This window comes from Canis lupus, chromosome 1, assembly GCF_003254725.2.
Source record: "Canis lupus dingo isolate Sandy chromosome 1, ASM325472v2, whole genome shotgun sequence".
NCBI classification, from domain to species: Eukaryota; Metazoa; Chordata; class Mammalia; order Carnivora; family Canidae; genus Canis; species Canis lupus.
The window spans coordinates 13,344,656-13,368,251 of NC_064243.1; the positions used below are offsets into that span (position 1 = coordinate 13,344,656).

Consider the following 23,596-nt stretch of genomic DNA (forward strand, 5'->3'; position numbering starts at 1 on the left):
ACTGCGGGGGAGGGGGTACTGCGGGGGGGGGGGGGAGACTGTGGGGGATGGGACTACGCAGAGGACTGCAGGAGAGTACTACGGGAGAGACTGCCGGGGCGGGACTGCGCGGGGGAGGACTAGTGGGGGAACTGTGGGGGGAGGAATGCGGGGGAAGGACTGTGGGGGGAGGATGTGGGGGGAGGTCTGTGCGGTGCTGCGGGGGAGGACTGTGGGGGAGGACAGCAGGGAGGACTGCAGGGGGAACTGCGGGGGGAGGACTGCGGGGGAGGACTGCGGGGGAGGACTGCAGGGGAGGACTGCGGGGGAGGACTGCAGGGGAGGACTGTAGGGAGGATTGAAGGGGGAGGACTGTGGGGGAGGACTCTAGGGAGGACTGCAGGGGAGGACTGCGGGGGGAGGACTGCAGGGGGAGGATTGCGGGGGGAGGACTGTAGGGAGGACTGTGGGGGAGGATTGAGGGGGGAGGGCGGCGGGGGGACTGCGGGGCACTGCGGGGGCGCGGGGTCCTCCAGGGCTCCCTCCGCAGGCGGCCGCGGCCGGGCTGCTCGCCCTCAGCAGGCCCACGGTGGCCCCGGCCCGGGCCGTCCCGCGCCTCGGGAGACCGCCGTGAGCTCACCAGGACCACAGCTGCCCGACTCCAGACCCAGAGGATTCTCCCGGGGGCCGCGGAGACCGCGCGGGAGCACGGCCTGAGGGGGACGCGCCCGGACCCCTCCAGAGCCTCCCGGCCGGGCGCCCCGGCACGGCGGGTCCCGAGGTCAACCCCACCAGGCGGGGCCACGCCTCTCGCGGCATTCCCAGCTCTCGCGCGAACACGCCCTGGGGAGTCAGGCTCCGGACTCAGGGCCACGTGGCCTGGAACCGCGCCTGCGCACTGGGAGTGAGGCGGCTGCGGGCCTTCTGCAGGAGCTCCGACGTCCGCTGGGGCCGGGCCGGGGCGGGGCGCGCCTGCACGCGGGCATCCCGTTGGTCATCTGTGATAAGGCGGGAGCGCAATTAAATGTGGAAGACTGAGCCCAGAGGGTGTGCGGGGGGCAGGGGTGGATGGGGGGCGGCGGGAGGGCTGCCCCAGGCGGCTTCACCAGCCCCCGCTGCCCTCGTGTCACGACTACAGAGCAGTGGTGCCAAGAGCCCCTCTTCCCCTATGCCTTGCACTGCGTGCCTGGATCAGCCTCCTGTGGCCACTGAGCCCGCGTGTCCTGTTGCACCACGCGTCCCCAGGCCCTGACCTTGTTACCACTGTATCCATGTGCGCGGCCCGGCCTGTGGTCCCTCGGGCCTGTGGGCCTGTGGTCTGTGCGCACTCGGCCGTGTGCTTACTCATGAGCCGTGAGCCTGCCTCTGTGTCATGCTCTGTGTCACATGACTCTGTGCCCTGCTTCCTGGGGTGCCCTGGGGTGCCCCGTGGTTCGGGTCCATAGCCCTGGAGCCATGGCCCAGTCCCAGCTCCATGCCTTCCACTCTGGGCAGCCGAGGCACCTAGCCCAGCCTACCACAGCTGTCTCGGGGCCTTAGCCTGGCCTCACCGCATTTCAGGGGCTTCGCACCCTAGCCCCCTTAACCCGCCACGGGCTTTAACTGACCCTCAGGCCCTACCTCCTCTAGCCCAGGGTAGCACCCACCACTCTCAGGACCATCTCCCCAAGACAGAATCAACTGGATGGGGCAGGGGGGCAGGGGAGAAGAAAGAAAAGCAATCCATGTATCTGACATGGAACTTTTATTCAGAAAATATTAAAAGCAATTGGAATTCCGTAATTGTAAGACAATATAATAAAAACAAGCAAAAGATTTGGACAGACGCTTTGCAAAAGAAGATACCCACATGGCCAATATGCATATGAAAACATGCCTGACATTAGCCATAAAGGAAATGCATAAATTGTCACCACAATGAGCTAATACCCACACGCCCACTAGAACGTCTGTAATGAAGAAGCCTGGCCATACCAACCACCGGTGAGGAAGCAGAGCAACTCTCCATGGTCAAAGTTAGCAAGGGAATTTTGCCCCTGTCAGATCCCTCAGGCATTGCCTCTGACTTCTCTGTCTCTGGGCTCTAGACCAAGATTTTGAGGGTTCATGTGATTAGACCAAGCCCACCCTGATAATTTTCCTTTCCTGAAGTCAACTGCTATGGATTCTTTTTATTACCTTTTTATCCTTATTACTGTTATTTGGATTCTTAATTACTTCTGCAAAATCCCTTCACATTAACACCTGGTTAGTATTTTATTGAGTAACTAGGAGAAATTATGTGTATATGGGGTAGAATCTTAGAATGCTGGCTGCTGTAGTGATGACCAACACTGATTTCTTAGATTTGACATACGTACCATAGTAATGTGAGACGATAACATTAGAGGAGACTGGATGAGGGGTATATGGAAACTCACTGTATGATCTATGCAATAAAAAGCTAGTAAAAACTAGAATCTTCAAAAATCCTAGTTAAATGGTGTCGTTTCTTGCCCGCTGGGACAAAAAACTGATAGAATTTGTATATTCAGTTACTATAAACAATAACAATGTATAGAGTTGAGGAGCTGTGAGGAACAATAACAATCAAGGAAGCAAGAGAAGGAGAGAGAGGAAGAGAAAGAGGAAAAGGAGGAGAAATGGGAAGGAGAAGCAGCAGCAGCTTACATTTATTGAGCATTCAAGTGCCAAGCATTTTCTTAAGTACTTTGTATAAATAGTCTCATTTAATTTCTGAAACAACCAGATAAGGCATTATTTTATTGAGTAATCTCCCCATTTTACAGATGGGGAAGTTGCAGTAGAGAAGCTTACATGACTTGCTTAAAGTCACACAATTAGTAAGTGGTGGAGCTAGGCATCAAATTCAGGTAACCCGACTCTTGAGCCCTTATTCAGAAGCGTCTTCCTGAGGCGCCTGGATGGCACAGCCGGTTAAGCTTTCGACTCTTGGTTTGGGCTTGGGTTGGGTCATGATCTCGGGTCCTGAGATCGAGCCCCCCATTGGGCTCCACCCAGAGCATGGAGTCTGCTAAAGTTTCTCTCACCCTCTCCCTCTGCCCCTCCCTGCCGTGCATTCTCTCTCTAAAATAAATAAATCTTTTTTTTTAAAGATTTTATTTATTTATTCATGAAAGACACACAGAGAAAGAAAAGTAGAGACACAGGCAGAGGGAGAAACAGGCTCCATGCAGTCCCTGACGTGGGACTCGATCCCGGCTCTCCAGGATCAGGCCCTGGGCTGAAGGCGGCGCTAAACCGCTGAGCCACCTGGGCTGCCCATAGATAAACCTTTTAGAAAAAAAAAAGCATCTTCCTATTTGCTCTCCCATAGTGCATGCATCCACAACATCAACCCACTCCTTCATCTGTTCGGCCCTTTGTCAGAAACAGATAGCTTCCAAAGAAGATAACAGACATTAGTTTACATTTGACCCCAATACTTCTGCAAATGTGACCCATCAGCATGGAAACCAAAATGATGTTGTCCTGAATTGCCTTTGCATAAGAATATATTTGAAACTCCAGTCATCTTAGGTGTCTTTTTCCCTTGCATAGAGCTCAGAGTTCATTTTGATGAGTTTGTGTTTATCTGTAAATACATTCTTATACCCAGAACTTGATCGATTGCAATGATATTTCCGATAAAACCATACCAACTTGCCTATTTTAGAGCTGATGTGAATTATGCAATTCATTCTGAGAACAAGAAGCAAAGGCTTCACTTGAAAAATAATTCTTACGTGGATTTTTAAAAAAAGACTTAACTGAGATTTTTCTCTTCTCATTTTCCTTATAATAGATAGTTTTCTATCTAAGCAAGAATATCAGCCAAGATTTCTATTCTTTTACAGTATGTCAGTTATGCCATTGGCACTCCCAAAATCTGTAGCAGATGAAAATATTTTTAATCAATTCTACAAAACAACCAGGACATCAGGCATCCCCCAAAACATTGGTCCCAATTTGCCTGCTATTTTTCTATTTTTCATGTAAGGAGGTCATATATTTCTCAGGATTCTTCAGGTACCCAGTAACAAAACTCAGCTTTTTTTAGGGGGTGGAGTGGAAATGTGAAAAAACAGAGTGGATCAAGTTATCTCTCCATAGATAACATGATAGGAAAGTAGGTAAATACATGATAGGTATCCCTATTTTTCAGAACACTTGTTTTCAGTATTGATCTCATCCTCTCCTACTAAAGGAAAGGTTCCCACATCAGAAGACTAGCATTTGACTTAGGCTAATACCCAGATTATCCTATTCCAGCTAGTCACCCCAAAGACAGCTTTTTTCCCTCCATCTTTATATGAAGTCCCAGGCCACCTTCCCACCCCTTACACAGTTACTGTGGCTAAAAGATCAGCTATAATGGTTGGCTAACCCTGGATCACGTTAACATTTCAAGGGCCTTTAGTACTGTGGTTACTTGGTGCTAAAGGTTAGCAACCTTACCCAGTTTGGCACCAGAGGGGGCTTAACCAGCAGCTCCTCTGCTGTTTGCCAAATAGGATGTTGCTCCAGTGTGACACTTGGCTCTTTTTCCCCCAAGGTCGTCTACTTGTAGACATGCCCAGCTCCATTGAGCACACTTGTAAATCCAAAAAAAACAAAAAAGAGAGAGAGAGATTCTGAACACTTAGTGAAAAGGCCTCATAACTGCAGCTGGTGGGCAAACACCAATCAAGCCCCTGAACCACAACTATGGTTAGTGATACCTCTGTCACATCTCTTTCCTTATCAGTGCACCCCTACTTTCATTTTGAGCCACTGTACTTCCTAAAGGTATATTATTCATAACTTGGACAGATTACCTCCTCTCATTCTCCCTTGCCTTTTTAAGTACACTTCAGTTTATTTAGTGGCCGTCCGGTGGTGATTAGAAGGAGCAGAGCTAGTTTAGCCTTCCATCTTAAACCTTAGGAAGGAAGGTATCTGGCCCCAAATGCTCAGATTTTGTAAATATAAATTTCTCAGTTCTTCAGCTGATATAATTCTTCTGCATTAGAAAAAGTGCTACTCAACAAAATGCCCATTAACACTCCCCCCTCCTTTTAAAGTCCTTTAAACATCTTATATTCATGCTTCTTTTTATTCTTTATTTTATTTTTAATAAAAATTGTATATATTTAAGGTATACAACATAATTTGATATACAAATTAAGAAAATAATTCCATTCACAATCGCATCAAAAATTGTCTAGATAAATTCCATGAAAAAAAGCTGTGTACACTTAAATCTATAAAATATAGCTAAAAGAAATAAATTACTAAAGAAATGGAGAGACAGTTCATGTTCATGAATTGGAAAACTCAATATTGAGCAAATTGGCCTATAAATTTAATGCCATTCCTACCAAAATCCCAACAGGCTTTCTAAACAAATTGACAAGCTGATTCGAAATTTTATACAAAAATGCACAAGGCCTAGTATAACCAAAACAATCTTGAAAAGAACAAAGTAATTACACTACTTGGCTCAAAAATTGTTACAAAGTTGCAGTAATCAAGACAATGTGGTATTGTCATATCAGTAGGCATATAGTTCAATAGAACAAAATTGAGACCCCAGAAATAAAACCTTATATTTATGGTTAATTGTTTTTGATAAAGACACCAAGACAATTCAGTGCAGAAAGGATTGTCTTTTTAATAAATGATGCTGTGTTAATTGTATATCCATAGTAAAAAAAAATCACAACTTAGACCCTTACCTCACCACACACACACACACACACACACACACACACACAAATGAGCTGAGGATTTAAATGGAAGAGTTAAAACTATGAAACTTCTAGAAGAAAACAGGTGGAAGTCTTTGTAAACTTGAGTTAGGGAAAGAGCATTATCTTTCAAAGATAATATTGCTACATTAGACTACTTGCACTTCAAAAGACACCACTAAGCTATGAGATACTACTTTACAATCATTTGGACAGCTAAAAATTTTAATATACCAAGTTATTGGCAAGGATAAGTAGAAATTGGTACCCTCATACTTTGCTATGGGATTGTTAAAATGATTGCAGCTACTCTGGAAAACAATTTGACTGTTCCTCAAAATGACAAACAAAAAGACATCATAAGACCTAGCAATCCCATTCCTAGGTATATATATATATACCTAAGAGAAGTTTTGTATCACAAGACTTGTATACAAAATGTCCATAGCAGCATTATTCATAATAGCCAGAAAAAATAGAGATGTTATAAATGTTCATCAGTTGATGAATGGATTAAAAAAATCTGACATATCCAAGTAATAGAATATTACTCAACCATAAAAAGAATAAAATATTGATTCATGCTGTAACTTGGATGAACCTTGAAAATATTGTGCTAAGTTAAAGAGGCCAGATGCAAAAAACTACATATTTTATTATTCCATGTATATGAAATTTCAAATAAAATTTTATAAAGACAGAAAACAAATCAATAGTTGTCTGGGACTGGGGATGGGAATAGGTATAAGGAAAATCTTTTAGGATGATGGAAGTTTTCCAAAACCGGAGTGTGGTGGTAGATGTACAACTGTAGAAACTTACCAAAATTATTGAATTGTACATTTACAATGTGTGAATTTTATGATAGGTAAATTATAGCTCAATGGAGCTCTTAAAAAATAAATCAGTAATGGGATCTTGTTAAAAACTCAAAAAAAGAGTAGGTCCAACAAAGAGTATCAGCAATAGATTGAGAACCTCTCAAACAGCAACTTCAGGAAAATACTATTTGGTAGTGCTCACAGCTCACTCACAAAATAACCTGAAATTTGTAAATAGGCAAAAAAGAAAGAAAACACTCTTCTAAAAGTCATTCCAAATATTTATTGTCACTTGAAAAAATTGCAGGGTAAAAATACTGATCAGCTCTAATATTTACCTTCTCAAAATCACATTTGTTTCACAATATCAAAATGCTTACACAACTGACAGCAGGTAAAATACTCCGTTAGAAGAGAGGGTGAAAATATGGGACTCCTCTTTGTCTAACACATTGTTTTATTTTGTTCTGGCATGAAGCTTTAATTTATGCTTTGCTAACGTGCTTCTAAATTCTCCTCTCTGCAGTTGGCCACACTGGTGAGAAAGAAAAAAGTAACACATGAATTGAGGAGATTATTGTTTGATTTTATTTGTGCATTATGTCAAACTATTAGAACTAGAGAGACTCCCAGAAACACCAGTCCACAGTCTTTACTCAAGAGTCTGTTTCTCACCAATTAGTGCACAAAGCTATGAGAACTTGACTTACTTTCAGAAGAAATCAACAGGAGATTACTAATGAGCCTCGATTTAACTCACTTTATACATGGCACAAACTAAAGGACATTTCACTCTCAAAGAGAATCACAAACACACACGCACCCTATTACAGTCATTAAATCACTGATTTTGATGATAAGATTAGAATACAAACGAGTAAAACAATATTTTTAAGATTGGGCTATTTCCATAGTCTAAACAATACTCCAACGCTGGTTTTCTGCCAAAGCAAAGAGTGTCCTAAGGAGAAGAAAATCTACCAAAGAAGAGGATGCTGTTGGACTCATGGTGCCTAATGAAGAACAGGAAAGGGTGATTGCAATGAAAGTGTTCACAACTCAGCGCTGAGCTGAGGGCAAAGCCCACACTGGTGGCTGCTGTAGACTCTGTGCCTTCCTCGGTTACCACCACAAAGGACCTATGTAGAAACTTCTGTGCCTGCAGCCTGGACTGTGAGGGCGCCCCGGGAGAGTCAGCTCCACACACACTGAAGGCATCCCCCAGCCCCATGGCTGCCAACACGGCCTCCAGATTGTAACCGTCCTCCACTTCAAACCGGGGCAGGTGCAAGGTCACATTCCTTTCTTCCATGTACCCTGGGTTCGTCCACTCTACTAATTTTTCTGGAGTTATTTGATCTAGAATCTATTAAGAAAAATTAAAAAGGAGGGGAAGGTGGTATGATTATCAATACAAAGTGGAAACACCGTGACACTGATTTGTATCAGTTAGAAATAATTAATTTTAATAAATATAGCCATTTTATTTCACTAGACCCTTGTCTTTAAATAGCAAGCAGGTGACTTATACTTCTTTATTTAAATTATCTGTGTATACATGAAAAGTCAAGTGTTAAGTGAATTTTTAAAGATGAGAAATAAATTCTTATTCTACCAATCTAATACATATCATGTCATTTTTAACTCTTCCTCTATAGTCTTTTATGAATATATGATATATAATTTATATATATTAAGTTGTATACTTATATGAATTATATATAATTAAAATGTTATGATTAATATACTTTATATTATATGATATATATATATTTACATATTTACATTCACCCTGAATGTCCATATTATTTGTTCTAATGTAAACTTTTTCACAGATCTGTATCTCTCCCAAATATCTTCAAACTAATAGATCATGTTTCCATTGAGCTGATAAGTTTTGCCAAATACTCATCTATTCATTTTACAGTCATCTGGTATGTATCCAGCATGATAGATGCTGATAGATACTGTGGATCCCAGCATAACAGTGATGATGATGATGATGATGATGATGATGATGATGATGAATTTTAAACTAGGTATCCTAGTACATTTAATGCAGAAATTCCTGATTTCGTTCAGAAAGGCAATTTTTAGGACACCTCGGTGGCTCAGCAATTGAGCATCTGCTCAGGTCGTGATCCCAGGGTCCTGGGATGGAGTCCCACATCCAGCTGCCCACTGAGATCCTGCTTCTCCCTCTGCCTATGTCTCTGCCTCTCTCTCTCTGTGTCTCTCATGAATAAAGAAAGACAATATTTTTTTCTGTTGAATTATTTCCTTAAGGCAATCCCCACAACTGGGATTTGGGGATCAGAGTATGAATACTCTTGAAGCTTTCATACCTACTGTCATTTTGCTGTCCCCAATTTTTCCAATGTATAATGCTGCTAGAGATGTTTTACAGCAACAGAATAGCATCTAGTATTATAATAATATAGTATCTATCATTTATTGAGTGTTTTCCATGTACTGGACCCATTCTAGGTGGTATCTTATTCTAGTTTTAAGTCAAAGGAATTAATCAAGAGCTTCAAGATCAAAGGTCTTAAGTGATTATTATATGTCAGCTTAGGTTCATTCCTGGTTAGAAAAAATTACCACTCTGGTAAGTAATATTGATTATGAAGGGAGATATGTACGTGTAGGGGCAGGGGATACATAGGAAATCCCTGTACCTTTCTCTCAATTCTTCTGTAAGCTCCAAAAGAAAAAAAAAACTTAAAAAGAAATTAAAGGTCCAAGAAAGAAATTCAGGAGCTCTAATAGACTGCTGAACAGGATGCAAAATTTGCTGTATGTGCAAATGCAACTTTCTGGGGAAAAGGTATATAGAGATTAACCATTTCTCAGAATGGTGACTGATCTTTAGGACTCCCATTTGACCTTAAATATTCATTTTAGGTCATCCCCAAATATTTTAGTATGGATTGTTTTCAATAAACCTGATACCATCTTATGCTCCTTTTTAGACATCCATTTATAGCTGCTGCACAGAATGAGAAATATCTTCTGCTTGGCACTGCCAGACACCAGATCCCTATCAGAAGCCCTGTTTCCAGGCTAATCCAGAAACAAGATTTGGGATGCCAAGCCTCGGGAAATAAAAGCAAGATTGGGGAGACGAAAGGTTTTACCTTCTCCAGACCATCTATGTCATTGGGCAGCAGCACAAACATGCTTAGATCATTGTTTTTATATGGAATCCCCAGGATTTTGGCTTGCAAGTCCTCCAGGAAGGTGAAGCTAAAGGAATGGCACTGTGTCATCATTGGCACAGATTTGCTTGTACTCTGCAACAAAGTAACAGACCACGCAATGTCAAAAGAGGCATAAGACAACAGTTAGCTCACCAAAATAATTAGCTCAACATAAAACAATGCTAAAGATCAGAGCCTCAGAGTCCCCCTTACTATTCACCACGTACACTTGCTCAAATATGACATTAGATTTTACATTCCAGGTGTAAACACATTGCATAAATAAATTAAGGACCATACCTTATTCAGCCAAAATTCCTCCTCCTTGGTGTTTTCTTTCTTAAACTCCCTGTCCCATTGCCCTTTAAAATAAACTATGTTCACCAGCACCAGCTTGGTGAGGCTGTTTAGAGAATCATCTGGAAACAGGTCTTTGATTTTTTCTGCAAACGAACAACAACAAAAATATTGGCCCATCCTCAAAAATCACAAGTGCTATACATGGCAAATATGATGCAGACGGACTTGACTCATCATTAAAAACTCAGCCAGGTCAGCACCTGAAGGCCTTGCCGACAAAATGTTTGCTGCCAGAATCGTAGGGAGGTTCTCACTCTGCCCATCGCCTACTTATCCCACTGGATAAATTGAGGTGTGATGGTTAAGAGTTCGAGCTCTGGATCAGATTGCCTCTGTTAGCATCCAGTTTTGCCTCTTATAGGTTGAGGAATCTCGGGCAAGTTATTTAAGCTGTGCCTCAGTTTCCAAATCTGTAAAACAGGAATAAAACCTGCCTCATAGAATTCTTGCAAGGAAGGAGTAGATGACTTAATATGTGTAAAGCACTTACAACATTATCTGGCTCATAAGAAGCATTCAGTAGGTGTTAGCTGTTATTTTTACCCATTTGATAGAGTTACCTCCCAAAACTTAGAGATTTCTTATATTATTGGAAAAGGAGTTAATGCTTTTGTCTCTGGTTTTAGCCCATTTCACACTGATAATACCTTCAATCAACCCTTTGATAGGCTCTCTTTTTTGTTGCTTTTCAAATTTTGTTTCATTTTTTTTGGACTAAATATGAAGACAAAAAATGCATTGTGAAATAATAATGTCTTCATGATAACTGGAATTTTTTAAAATGTATTCTGAAACTCTAACACTAAAGTATCAATGATTATTCCCCAAAGTATATTTCCATATTAATAGCACTCTCCAGTATTTCCTGTGCACTTGACTCATAGTAGGGAATAAGGAGGGAGAATGAAGTGAGGGCTCTGTCAAGTTCTCTGCTATGGATGGGGATGAAAAGTGTTATCACCCCTGCATGACGCTCAGGTAGAGATGAAGCCTGGGCAGCCCTGGCTGTAGGTAGTAAAGGCAGGTCTTGATGGAAGGAGGCTGAATGTTTCTCATTTGACAAAGAGAAAGAAAACACTCTGTGACATTTCCACTTAGGGACCCAGACTCAGAAAGGAAGGCTCTGATATAAAGGAAAAGATGTGAACCCAACACAGACATGAGTCCAATTTCAGGAGCCCCAGAGATATTGTGATCCACAGCCACGTGCAAATCATTCTCCACTATGTGTTCTACCAAGATGGCTACTGTGGTCCCTCCCTGGTGCCCCTTGGCTCTCCCATTTCCTGAGACCACTCCACCATCTGTAGTGTCTTTTCCTACTCTTCATGCCGTGTCCTGCCCTTCTAACCCTGAACAACTTATCTCAAGTCTGCACCCCCAAAAAAGTTTGTGCACTCTGGCATCCCATGCGGTGTCAAGCTCAGGTCTTCTCTCATAGCAGGTACTCAAGAAGTGTGTTATGATAAATGACTGATCCATACTCTACCATTTGTTTGGCTTTCAACCCAGGAATTAATCTTCTTTCGACTTTCATCTGCTGCATTTACAAAATCAACAGGTTCCAGAGAAGCATGGTAATATTTTTCCACATAATCTAAGTATTTCTTTAGGAAGAACAGGGAAGGAATAGAAAAAGGTTGAAAATTCCATTTATCCATTTCCAACATCTCTAAATAAATGTAATCTCTACATTAAGATGACCGACATTGTTAGCAGGAAACTTTAGAACCTGGGCAAATCACTTTGAGTACTTCCATGCATATTTTTTGCACATGCAACAGGATTGAGGCAAAACTCATTTAGATTGCCAGAATTAAAAACTCCCAAAGGGCCTGGATGTCTGGAGGACAGGCAAAAGGACACACCCAGGGATGTGGGCTGAGCCAGGCAGTCAGCTGGGGCAGCCTCGGGGGCATACAGTCCAAAAAGGGCCATTGGCCATTCACCAATACTACTCACAGATGTGGTGACCACAGCAAAACTTACTTGAAGGAAGAGGTATGTCTTTTCTCCAAAGAGCCTATTGGCTATTTTTAGTTCATAATCATTAGTGGGTTTGCCTATCTCATTCAAAAACTCTTGGAATTGGTGATGTATCTCTTCTGTCTTGTCAATCTGCAAAATCAAAACACAATATATGTTATATATATTATATGGTATATTCTTACAATAAAGAAAGCTCAAGAAAAGAAAATATTATGAAGAAAATCATGAGGGATGCCTGGGTGGCTCAGCGGTTGAGTGTCTGCCTTCCGCTCAGGGCGTGATCCTGGAGTCCCGGGATCGAGTTCCACATCGGACTCCCTGCAACGAGCCTGCTTCTCCCTCTGCCTGTGTCTCTGCCTCTCTCTCCGTGTCTCTCATGAATAAATAAATAAAATCTTTAAAAAAGAAAAAAGAAAGAAAAAAGGAAATCACGAGGAAGAGAAAATACATTTACAGTATTCTGTTATATCTGTCCAAAAAAAAAAAAAAAAAAATCCTGAGACGCCTGGGTGGCTCAATGGTTGAGCATCTGCCTTTGGCTCAGGGCATGATCTGGGGATCAAGTCCCACATCGGGCTCCCTGTGAGGAGCCTGCTTCTCCCTCTGCCTGTGTCTCTGCCTCTGTCTCTGTGTCTCTCATGAATAAATAAACAAAATCTTTAAAAAACAAAACAAAACAAAAATCCTCATCTAAGTGGACCTGTGCCATTCAACCCCATGTTTTTCAAGGGTCAACTGTACATGAATGTCAATGACTAGGAATTTCAAGGCCAGTGGGGTTTCAGGTCCCACTGTCTCTGTACGACTGTGTGAAATGGGCCAATGTACACTGCTAAGTGGAATAGATATTGGTGTAATCCCTTTGGCAAACAATTTGTTAATATTTAATAAAGTCGAACATACATAAACCCTACCTCCTAGATATATACTGTAGGCCAGTACTGTCCCATAGAAATATAATGCAAGCCTCAAAATGTGAGCCACATATATAACTTTAAGTTTTCTAGTAATTACATTCTTGGGGCACCTGGGTGGCTCAGACAGTTAAGTGTCTGCCTTCTGCTCAGGTCATGACCCCAGGGTCCTGGAATTGAGCCCTGCATCAGGTTTCCTGCTCAGTGAGGCATCTGCTTCTCCCTCTGTCCCTCCCCTGCTCATTCTCTCTCTTTCAAATAAATAAATTAAATCTAAAAAACAATTACATTCTTAAAAATAAAGAGGAACAGATTAAATCAAATTTAATATTATACTTTATCAAACCAAATCTATCTAGAACATCATTTCAACAAAAACATAATAATTATATATTAATACATAAGTATTAAATATCATTTCAATTAAAATGACACATAAAAATGAGATATTTTACATCTGTGACATTTTTTAAAAATGTATATTTGGTCTCTTTCTCTGGATCCTAACCTTGTAATTTGCTGAGTGATAGGGGTACCAGGAACATTTTTTGTTTTAATATTTGTTCTTTGATCCCAGTTCCTGACACAGAACTCCTAAATCCCTTGGAATTTCCTGGTATAGGAGCATCTTTTGTTCTAATGATACAACTCTTAGTGGGATCCTGAATAGCTTCGAGGTGAGGGCTGGTCACCAGAAAAGACCTAACTGTAATTAGAAGCTTAGGAATTTCCAGCCCCATCTCCCATCCTCCAGGGAAAGAGGGGCTAGAGATGGAGCTCCTAATTTATCATGCCTTTATGATAAAGCTTTCACATAAACCCCTACACTATAGGGTTTAAAGAGCTTCTGGGTTGGGGAACACATCCATGCACTGATAGGGGGTGATGTACCCCAAACTCCACAGGGACAGAAGCTCTTGTTCTTGGGACAGTTTGAGACCTCACCCTATATACCTCTTCATCTGACTATTCATTGGTATCCTTTATAGTAAACTAGTGTTTCCCTGAGTTCTGTGGGCCGTTATAGCAAATTATCAAACTTGAGTAGTGGGCAATGTGATCCTCTGATTTGTAGCCAAGTTGGACAGAAGTGTGGGTGTTCTGGGAACCCACTTCCTTGCAACCTGAAATAAGGCAAGTCTTGTAGAATGGAGCCCTTAATGTGTAGGGTCTGCTCTGACTCCAGGCAGTTAATCTCAAAATTGTTTAATGTGAGGGAAAGAATCCACACATTTGTTGTTGGAAGTGTTGTGAGTAGTAAAACAGCTTTCCTTCAACACTATTTTCTCATAAATCTGATGTATATTTGACACTTAGAGCACTTCTCAGTTTGAGCTAGATGTATTTCAAGTACTCTATAGCCAATTCAATGGCTGCCATATTTAGAAGCTCTGGACGGAGATACTCTCATTCAGGTAAACTACAAGGCTTGTATAAAAAGGGTCATTTGTGGGGCAGCTGGGTGGCTCAGTCAGTTAAGCATCAGCTTTGGCTCAGGTCATGATCCCAGGATCCTGGGATTGAGCCCCACATCAGGCTCCTTTCTCAACAGGGAGTCTACTTCTCCCTCTCCATCTGCCCCTCTTCCTGTTCCGCTCTCTCTGTCAAATAAGTAAATAATCAAAGAAAAGAAGAAGAGTCATTTGTTTGTAATAGAAAGGAAGGACGGAAAAAGTCACTCATCAACAGGGCAAATGGACCAACAGCCATGAAAATGAATCAAGGAGATCTACAAGTATACACCTAAAATAGATGAATCTTGTAAATACATTCCTGAGCCAAAAATAATCAGGTTGCAAATAATAATTTTTAAAAATACGTGCAATGAAATCATTCCTAAATGGAAATAACAAACCAAGTTCAGGACAATGGAACTTCTTTCAGGAGAGGATGGGGATGTGTTCAAGGAAAGTACTTGGAGGCATCCGCTAATCTGTCAATAGTTTATAACTTATACTGAAGGGGAGAATTAAAGGGTATTCAGAATTGCAGAATTATATAAGAATTCCTACTACTCTTTGTACACAATATCTTAATGTTTTATCTTCAAAAATTTTTTAAAGATTTTATTTATTTGAGAGAGAGAGGGCATGAGTGGGGTCCTAGAGGGGCAGAGGCAGGGAGAGTAGCAGGCTCACCACTGAGCAGGGAGCCTGATGTGGGGCTGGATCCCAGGACCCCGAGATCATGACCTGAGCCAAAGGCAGATGCTTAACTGACTGAGCCACCAGGCACTCCTAACTTCAATTTTTAAAAGCAAGGTTCAGAATACTCTGAATTCATGTGATAATCAAATGTACATCTATCATATTTTTGAGCAGCTCACTCTACTCATCTGTTTTCTCATCTATTGAAAAAGGAGATTAGAGTAGATGACCCTCCAAGAAGGCCCCAATCCTCATATCCTTTCAGTTAGTAATTCTAGTCTTTGTACCTCTGTGGCTCCCAGAAAAGTCCTGAGAAGGGGACATAATTTCTATGCAGAGCTGTACACGTTGTGCCCTATACAAAGTTGAAATTCAACCTTCATCCCTATCACCAAGCCAGGAGTGGGCATCTGTCCAAGAGGGGGTTCTTTTTTCTAATTCCCACACAGATTCTGTATGGGCTACATCCTTGGGAGGGAGAGTGCTCTGAGAGTAACCGTGTTCCTTGATTGAGTGGACAGTGGAGCAGCTGTCTGACCCAGTTCTGTTGCACACACTTTGTAAAGAAGCCTGACTCTCCACTCGCCACTGAGCCAGCCAGGCAACCTGGCCATGTGGGATTGTGAAATGAACAGCTCATATTGCTGGGAGATTGGAGCCATGATTTTATGAGCGTCTGGGACTGAGCTGCAACTACTGTCAGGCAGATGTGCTCCTCCTGAGGTCTCTAACAATCTCCAGATGCCAGCCCTGACCTACAGACTTCCCCATGTTTGAGCAGATCGTCCTTTAGGCAAGGAATACTACAACCCTAGAGTTGGAAGAGATCCTAAGAAGTCATTGGTCCTATGCTAATATATTTTTGAAATAAAATATCAGCAAGGGGGCTTAAAATAAAAATGGAATGTAGGAACAGTATTGCCTACTACCACCACCATTATTGCTGGGTGAGTCGCCAGTGTGTTCCAGATACTCCACTGACCACTTCATAGAGGCTCAAAGAAAATAACTTGCCCAAAGTAGCATGGCTGTGAAGTGACTGAGTCAGGATTTGAACTCAAATCTGTTCAACTCCTAAATCCATTCACTCCACCCCAAAGTGGCATTTACATTTAGTCTATGGGCATTTACATCAGAGTGGTCAATGTGCTTTAAAGTCTCAGGGCACGTGGGAGGCTCAGTCAGTTAAGGGTCTGACCCTTGGTTTCAGCTCACATCTGATCTCAGGTTCCGGAGAATGAGCCCCCATGGGGAGCTCTTTCTCTCCCTTTCCATCTGCTTCCCTCTCCTCACCACCACACATGCTCTCTCTCTCTCTCTCTCTCTCTCTCTCTCTCTCTCTTTCAGGTAAATAAGTAAATATTGTTTTTTAAAAAGTTAGTCTCCTCTTAATATTAAGGGTTTATTATTGTATAATACTAGCAACTCTACTTGGATGCAGTGATTGTAATTCCTTAAAAATAAGTGTGAAATATTAGCTCTGTTACACATTTTCCCAGGGAGCCCACATCACAAAGCAGCCAAATCCTGAAGGTAGCAACACATGTCTCCTCACCTCTCTTTCTTCGGTTTTGTTCCTTGAGCTCCCTGTGTCTTTTTCAGAGAAAAGCATCTGGAAGGTACAGAAAATATTGTTTATGATCAGAATAGAGAAACCCTCACACAGAATCAGTCTGAAGACAGCAAAATGTTTGTTAAAGAAACCTCAGTGGTAAACAGGTAACATTTCTCTGTCCTTTCAAAATCCTGCAAAGGTCTTGACTGCCCATTGATCTCACCTACAGTGGTTTATCCATTCATGTATTGACCTTTGATGTCTCATTTATAGCCTAGTGGGGATTTTGCAGCTTCTTCCAGTAGGCTTTGTTCTTCATGCTCCATCTTTAATTATGAGGTTAATGACTTTGGACAAGGCCACTCACTCAGCCCCCGCTCAAAGGAATTTCAAGCACTAGGGAGCAGATAGCATGACAGTACTTGGAGAAGGAGGAGCACTGCCCTAATAGATCTGAAATTGTTCTGTATCTTCCTATGCATTCATTCTCTGTTGCCAGGCCCCATTTCAAGGTAATGCTAGAGGGCTACCCCCAGAGACATGCTGGACAGCAATGGGAACCTCCTTACCCTCTGCAACTGCATGGCGGTAGCTTCTCGGGCCCCTGGGATGAGCATGCCAATGGCAGCAGAAATGCCCACAGGGGAAAAGAAGATGTTGCCATCATTTATTTTATTCAGCTTTTGGAAGAGATTAAACCCAAAGTGAGTGTATGCTGCACCAAGTGAATCCATGAAGATTCCGGCAAGATCTAGAACAACAACAACCAAAACCAAATAAAAACATTACACTTATTTGAATTGCTTTATGTCACAGGAACCCTTCCTGCTTCTCTTCCTCTCCCTGCATTGATTCAGAAAATAGAGATTTTCATCCTCCCAGGGAAAAGTCACAGATGCTTCTCTGCCTTTTCTTGGCCTTCTCTGTACAGGAGACATGAATCCATCTGGCATCAGCTGGTGTTTCTGTTCTCATTTCTCCAGGCAGCAGGGTTGACGCCTAAATGGTTTTCTTCTCTCTTGTTCTCTGCCAGAGCCTGCCTGCACCTGCCTGCCCGCTGCCTCCTACAGTGTTAATCTCCTCCCTGGCAGACCCAGCTCTGGCCTGCTCCTATCTAACTGTCCAGCTGCTGGCCCTTGACCAGGCCAGGGAAAGGCCTAGGAATCCCCGCTGGTCTCAGGTCCAAGCAATGTTCTCCAATCCAGCCTTAAAATAATGAAGCCAACAGTGGCTCCTTCTGTGATACTTTCTATTTCTCAGGTGATTCTAAATCTAATGCAGAGCGTGGCAGAATGCATTTATTCTCTTACCCCAATCCCTAACTGCATAAAAGTTTGACTCTGGGCTGAATTTTCCCTAAAGAGCAAAGATATATATCTTTGCCATGGATTATTAAGCAGGGGAGAGAGTGTTTTCTTTTCTATACTTTTCTATATTGTTTCAGGCTTGTGCCATGAGTTCATACGACTTTTGTTATCTCACACACACAAAAATAATTTTAAAGAGCAGTTAATATTTACAAAAATAAATAAAACACCTATTTTCTTCCCCACCAGCTGTGTTATAACTGATTAATAAAGGCTTGAAGAAAAATCCTAAAACAAGAATGAGATTAACGCAGAATAAAATATTTTGAAAGCCTAAATACTTTGAAGGGGTTACTTTGATGAGCAAGTGCCCATCCCTGCTAAGGCATTCCACATCTGATGTTAAAACTTCCATTTCAACCCCAAATTTCTTTGCAGGGATTCCTTGCAAGTTAATTCAGAAATAAAATTAACTTACTGTCAAACACTATGATGATACATTGTCATGGCTGTGCAGGCTCTACAGTAAATAAAACCAGCCCAAGGAAAATTGCACAATAAAAGTACTTCTTCAAATCAACAAACATCAGTGTTCTTAAGACACAGAAGGCTTCAGTTGAAACTGAAGAAAGAACTTACCTGGTTTTTGAAGAGGCAGAGGCGGCTTGAGCGAGGAACCAAAAGAAGCATGTGTAACATGAGTTGTTGAGATCTTGAATTTATAGCATTCTCTCTGCCTCTCCCTAGTCATTATCGTTGCAGTTCCAGTGAAACAACCTTTGGTTTCTCAATGACGAATTCCCTAATAAAAATTAGCATGCAAGGTTTATGACAAAACTGAGGATTGGCTTTTCTGTTTCTTCCACTCATGGTCATGAATTTATGCATTTGCTGTCAGCAATGGTTTTGTGTACTCAAAAAGGCTGTGCCTTATGACATAGAGAAATAGAGCTTAAATTTTAACTTCTCCAAAATCCATTAAAAAGGATCTTGGAGGCTCAAGCATAAAGACATAAAAATCAACCAGACAGCAAAATAAAACTAAAAGCAGGAGCTCAACCCAGGACCAAAACGGCCAAGTCGAATGAATTATGACTGAGGTGGAGAGATTGTAAAAGGGCCTTCATCCCCAGTAATCTTGGGGATCCCCTGGAAAGAATTGTTTGGAGCACTGGTTCTCCACCTTGGATACACACTCAGGTCTCCTGGGAAACAAAAAAAACAAAAACATTGCCCAAGCCTTACCACAGACAACTAAATCAGTAAAGAAGCAGACATCAGAATTTTTATCACCCCAGGTGATTATGATGTACTGACAAGGTTGGAAACCACTGGTTTATAGCCTGATAGAGAGCAAAATTAATGCATACTTACCGTGGATGTACAAGGCTGTGTCCTGACAAACCCAGTCTCTGAAATAAAGCTAATTTAGCAGTTAGCAGTTGCATTATTTTGAGATGCCAAATGCAAAGAAGAAAATGAAAGAAAACTGTTTTGCTAGAAAAGAACCAGAAAAATTAGTAAGAAAAATTTGGGCAGGCAGCTAAACACACACACACACATACACACACACACACACACACACACACACACACACCACTCTTGTTCTTAAGCATTCTTTCCATGAATTATGAAAGCTCTCATTTTAGTTGACTCAGTAAACATTTCTTGAGAGTCTACTCTGTGCCAAACACTGGGCTAAGGACCAATAATTCATAAACATCCAACAAGCTTACTGATTTCAGGAAAACAACACTATTTCTGAAATTTAAAAAACTCAATAAAAAATTACACCTTCAAATTCCAGTTTTTCCTGTTAATCTTGAAACATCCTTAGTGTCTCTACTAGTCCAGTAAAGAAACACTGCTTGCTACTAGGTATTTATCCAAAGGATACAAACATAGTGATTTGAAGGGGCACCTGCATCCCAGTGTTTATAGCAGTAACATCCACAATTGCAAAAATATGGAAAGAGCCCAGATGTCCATTGACAGATGAATGGATAAAGACTATGTAGCATATATACATATATATACGCATATATATATATGTATGGAATATTACTCAGCTATCAATGGAATATTATCAAATGAAATGGAATTTGGAATATTACTGAGCTATCAAAAAGAATGAAATCTTGCCATTTGCAACAATGTGGATGGCTCTAGAGGGTGTTATGCTAAGCTAAATAAGTCAATCAGAGAAAGACAAATACCATGTGATTTAACTCATGTGGAATTTAAGAAACAAAACAGATGAATTTAGGAAAAGGGAAGGAAAACTAAAATAAGAGGAAAACACTGAGGAAGGCAAAGCAGAAGGGACTTAACTATAGAGAATAAATTGAAGGTTGCTGGATGGGAGGGGGTAGGGGGATGGGGTATCTGGATGATGGACATTAAGAAGGGCACGTGATGTCACAAACACTGGGTATTGTACACAATTGATGAATCACTCAGCTCTACTCTGAAACTAATAATATACTATATGTTAATTAAATTGAATTGAAATTTAAAAATTTTTCAAAAGAAACAGTGTTTGGATTATTCTCAGCTTTAGCCTTGGATAAAGGGTGTGAAGATTTGTCATTGTTGCCAAGAAACAAATCCCAGAAGGACACTTGAGCTCTTACCTCTCACCTGCATGACTACTGAAGGAAGCAATTCAGTGATGCACCTTCTAAGGGCATGGGTAATGTCTGTGCCAATCTCAACAGTCAATTTGCTTTCTGTTTTTTTTTTTTAATATTGTGATTACAGGTCTTTAAGCAAACTCAAAACAGTACTTAATTAATTCTTCTTTCTCATTGTCACTGGAAGATACACCAATTGAGTAAGGTTTGGAAAGAATCAGCACTTGGTTATGGAGTTAACCCTGGATGCCACTGAAATGATGCTATTTTTTTAAAATGATATGAAATCTTTGAGTTGGCAATAATGCTCTATGTTTGAACATCCCTATCAGTATATGTCTTCTGATTGCTTTCTCTGTGACCCAGACCCTCTGGTGTGTCGCTCAGCTACCTCCACAAGCCCTTTACTTTTTCCTAAGGCATTTCCTCTACCAGGCCCTTTACAGGGAATTCTGGTTTTCCCCTGAGGTCCACACACCCCATAGTCTTCCCTGGGACACCCACTCATATCTTGGAATCAGGAAGTAAGGTCCCTATGCCTAGTCTCCTGCTCTTGTTCCTTCAAAAGCTCTTCTTCCTTCAATCACCTTGTGATCCCTTTAGAGATTTACCCCCTTTTTGCCCGCCCCAACCATATCTCCCTCCATCTACCATGTCACACATTCAAGGTCTTCCTGTCTGCTCTAACCCTATCACCCCTCTATATATTTTCCCAGTCCATGCTGGGACATCTCCCAATTTCCTGACCCTCCCCTTCCTTCTCCTCTATGATCCACATACATGGTCCCACTGTGAGTGTCATCACTGCCAAGAACAGCTCCTGCTGGAAATCACCAAACTCCGAAATTCCCCCTTCCAGTTACAAATTCTCATCCTTGTTCTTAAACCTAATTTTCAACGTCATCACAGCTGTCAATCATTGGGCCCTTCCCTAACTTTCTATCTCAGCCCCTTCCTCCCAGTATCAAAACTGTCCCAAAGGTAGAAAATACATTGACAATTAGAAACTGTAAAAGTGGGGGATTCCTGGGTGGCTCAGTGGTTCAGCACCTGCCTTTGGCCCAGGGCGTGATCCTGGAGTCCCGGGATCGAGTCCCACATCGGGCTCCCTGCATGGAGCCTGCTTCTCCCTCTGCCTGTGTCTCTGCCTCTCTCTCTCTCTCTCTCTCTCTCTCTCTCTCATGAATAAATAAATAAAATCTAAAAAAAAAACTGTAAAAGTGGTTCCACTGCTTCTGAGTGAGGACATGAAAATGATTAAGTCCTGAACCAGAGTACTCGTGGACTCCCCACCATCCCAAGTTTTGGCACAACTTTTGCACATCTGTGACTGACACTGCATGTGACCCTTTTCTTCTCCAAGCCTATAATGTAATGGTTGCTACTGGGTCCCAACCAGATTCCCTTTGCCAGCCAGTGCTCCTGGCACCCAGGTGCTGTTTTGGTTGACAATTCAAATGAGAGCCAGCAGCACACCACCCCCAGCCTGGGCACACTTCAGCTATAACCCACTGGCATAAGGATATCAAAGGGCAGGATAGCTCCATTGCATCAAAATAGGACTCATTTTGTGGTGTAACTTGTCCTCCAGAGCTTCAGCTATAGGATCACAGTGAATCCAATCTCTAGCTGAGACCACATGAATGATGAACAGGTTTCCTTTCCCTGTCCTGCTTCTCTCAAGGAAACCCTCTCCTGCCCTCCCTACCCAAAAAAATTCCCACAAGAATCCCCGTCTGCAGCACCATGTCTAGGGATGTTGACCAAGACCATATGTCTTCATATTTAGTCCAAGCTCCCTCATTGTTTTTGCTTTCTAAACATTCCTTGGCAATTCTTGCACATACTCCCCTTAAGATGAACTTTTCCACCAGTGTGCCAAGGCCTATGAAAATTCTCCTGGGAATTCAGATTGGGAACTGTATAATTGATACATCCATGTGGGAGAAATTGTTGTCTTCACATACTGAGCCAGAAATATGTTCATCTTACATGTCCCTCAGTAGAGTTTATAGATAGAAAGGAATGGAGAAATAGAGATGGAAGAGCAGTTTTGTCTTTGTGATCAAAAATGAAACAAGTATGGCCACTCTCCCTGCCAATTTCCCATTCGAAATTGAACCAAGCCTGGAGGGAAAGAATAGGGGGAAAAGAAGAATTCAGCAAATGTAATAAAGCAATTGAATACTTACTTACTTAATTAAGTTTCAAGACCCAAAACGAAATAAAATTATCATTCACAGAGGAATTGACATGTACATTATAAGAATTTAAAAGTGAGTTGGGAGGGATCCCTGGGTGGTGCAGCGGTTTGGCGCCTGCCTTTGGCCCAGCTTGTGATCCTGGAGACCCGGTATCGAATCCCACGTTGGCTCCGGGTGCATGGAGCCTGCTTCTCCCGCTGCCCGTGTCTCTGCCTCTCTCTCTCTCTCTGTGACTATCATAAATAAATAAAAATTTTAAAGAAAATAAATAAATAAAAGTGAGTTTGGTAAAATTACTGAATGCAAGGTCACTCTTAAAAATATCAAATACAGGGCAGCCCAAGTGGCTCAGCGATTTAGCGCCGCCTTCAGCCCAGAGCATGACCCTGGAGACCCAGAATTGAGTCCCATGTCAGGCTCCCTGCATGGAGCCTGCTTCTCCCTCTGCCTGTGTCTCTGCCTCTCTCTCTGTGTCTTTCGTGAATAAGTAAATAATTTTTTTAAAAAATCAAATATTATTTATAAACTAGCAACATACAGTTAGAAAATGAAGATCTTTTTAAAATGTATCATTTGAGAAATCACCAAAAACGATCACATTCCTAGTAAAAATGAAAGATAGGTAAGCCTCCATGTAGAAAAAGGTTATATATATATATATTAGGAATTAGGAAGATCTAAATAGTTGGAAGAATATGTTTTATTTATGGTTTAAGACTCCATACTATAAAGATGTCGATTTTTTCAAAGTTGATCAC

General features: G+C 41.8%; 2 protein-coding genes across 13 annotated transcripts in view; both read right to left on the reverse strand.

Annotated features, from left to right (window-relative positions):
* Positions 1–765, reverse strand: part of SERPINB11 (serpin family B member 11) — a 92,235-nt gene extending 91,470 nt beyond the window's left edge. For all 12 annotated transcript variants that reach the window (XR_007411870.1, XR_007411871.1, XR_007411866.1 and 9 more), the window contains exon 1: positions 620–765. The gene's annotated coding sequence lies outside the window, so the exon portion shown is untranslated. The remainder of the gene's footprint in view (positions 1–619) is intronic.
* Positions 766–6,789: 6,024 nt separating this feature from the next.
* Positions 6,790–19,167, reverse strand: LOC112644019 (serpin B13). The gene is made up of 8 exons (XM_025422078.3): positions 18,641–19,167; positions 17,264–17,445; positions 16,695–16,751; positions 12,079–12,207; positions 11,579–11,696; positions 10,030–10,172; positions 9,667–9,822; positions 6,790–7,895 (listed from the first exon to the last, which is right to left on the reverse strand). Exons 1-8 carry the CDS (start codon positions 18,750–18,752, stop codon positions 7,491–7,493), a joined length of 1,302 nt encoding a protein of 433 aa, XP_025277863.1. The 5' UTR covers positions 18,753–19,167; the 3' UTR covers positions 6,790–7,490.
* Positions 19,168–23,596: the final 4,429 nt, after the last annotated feature.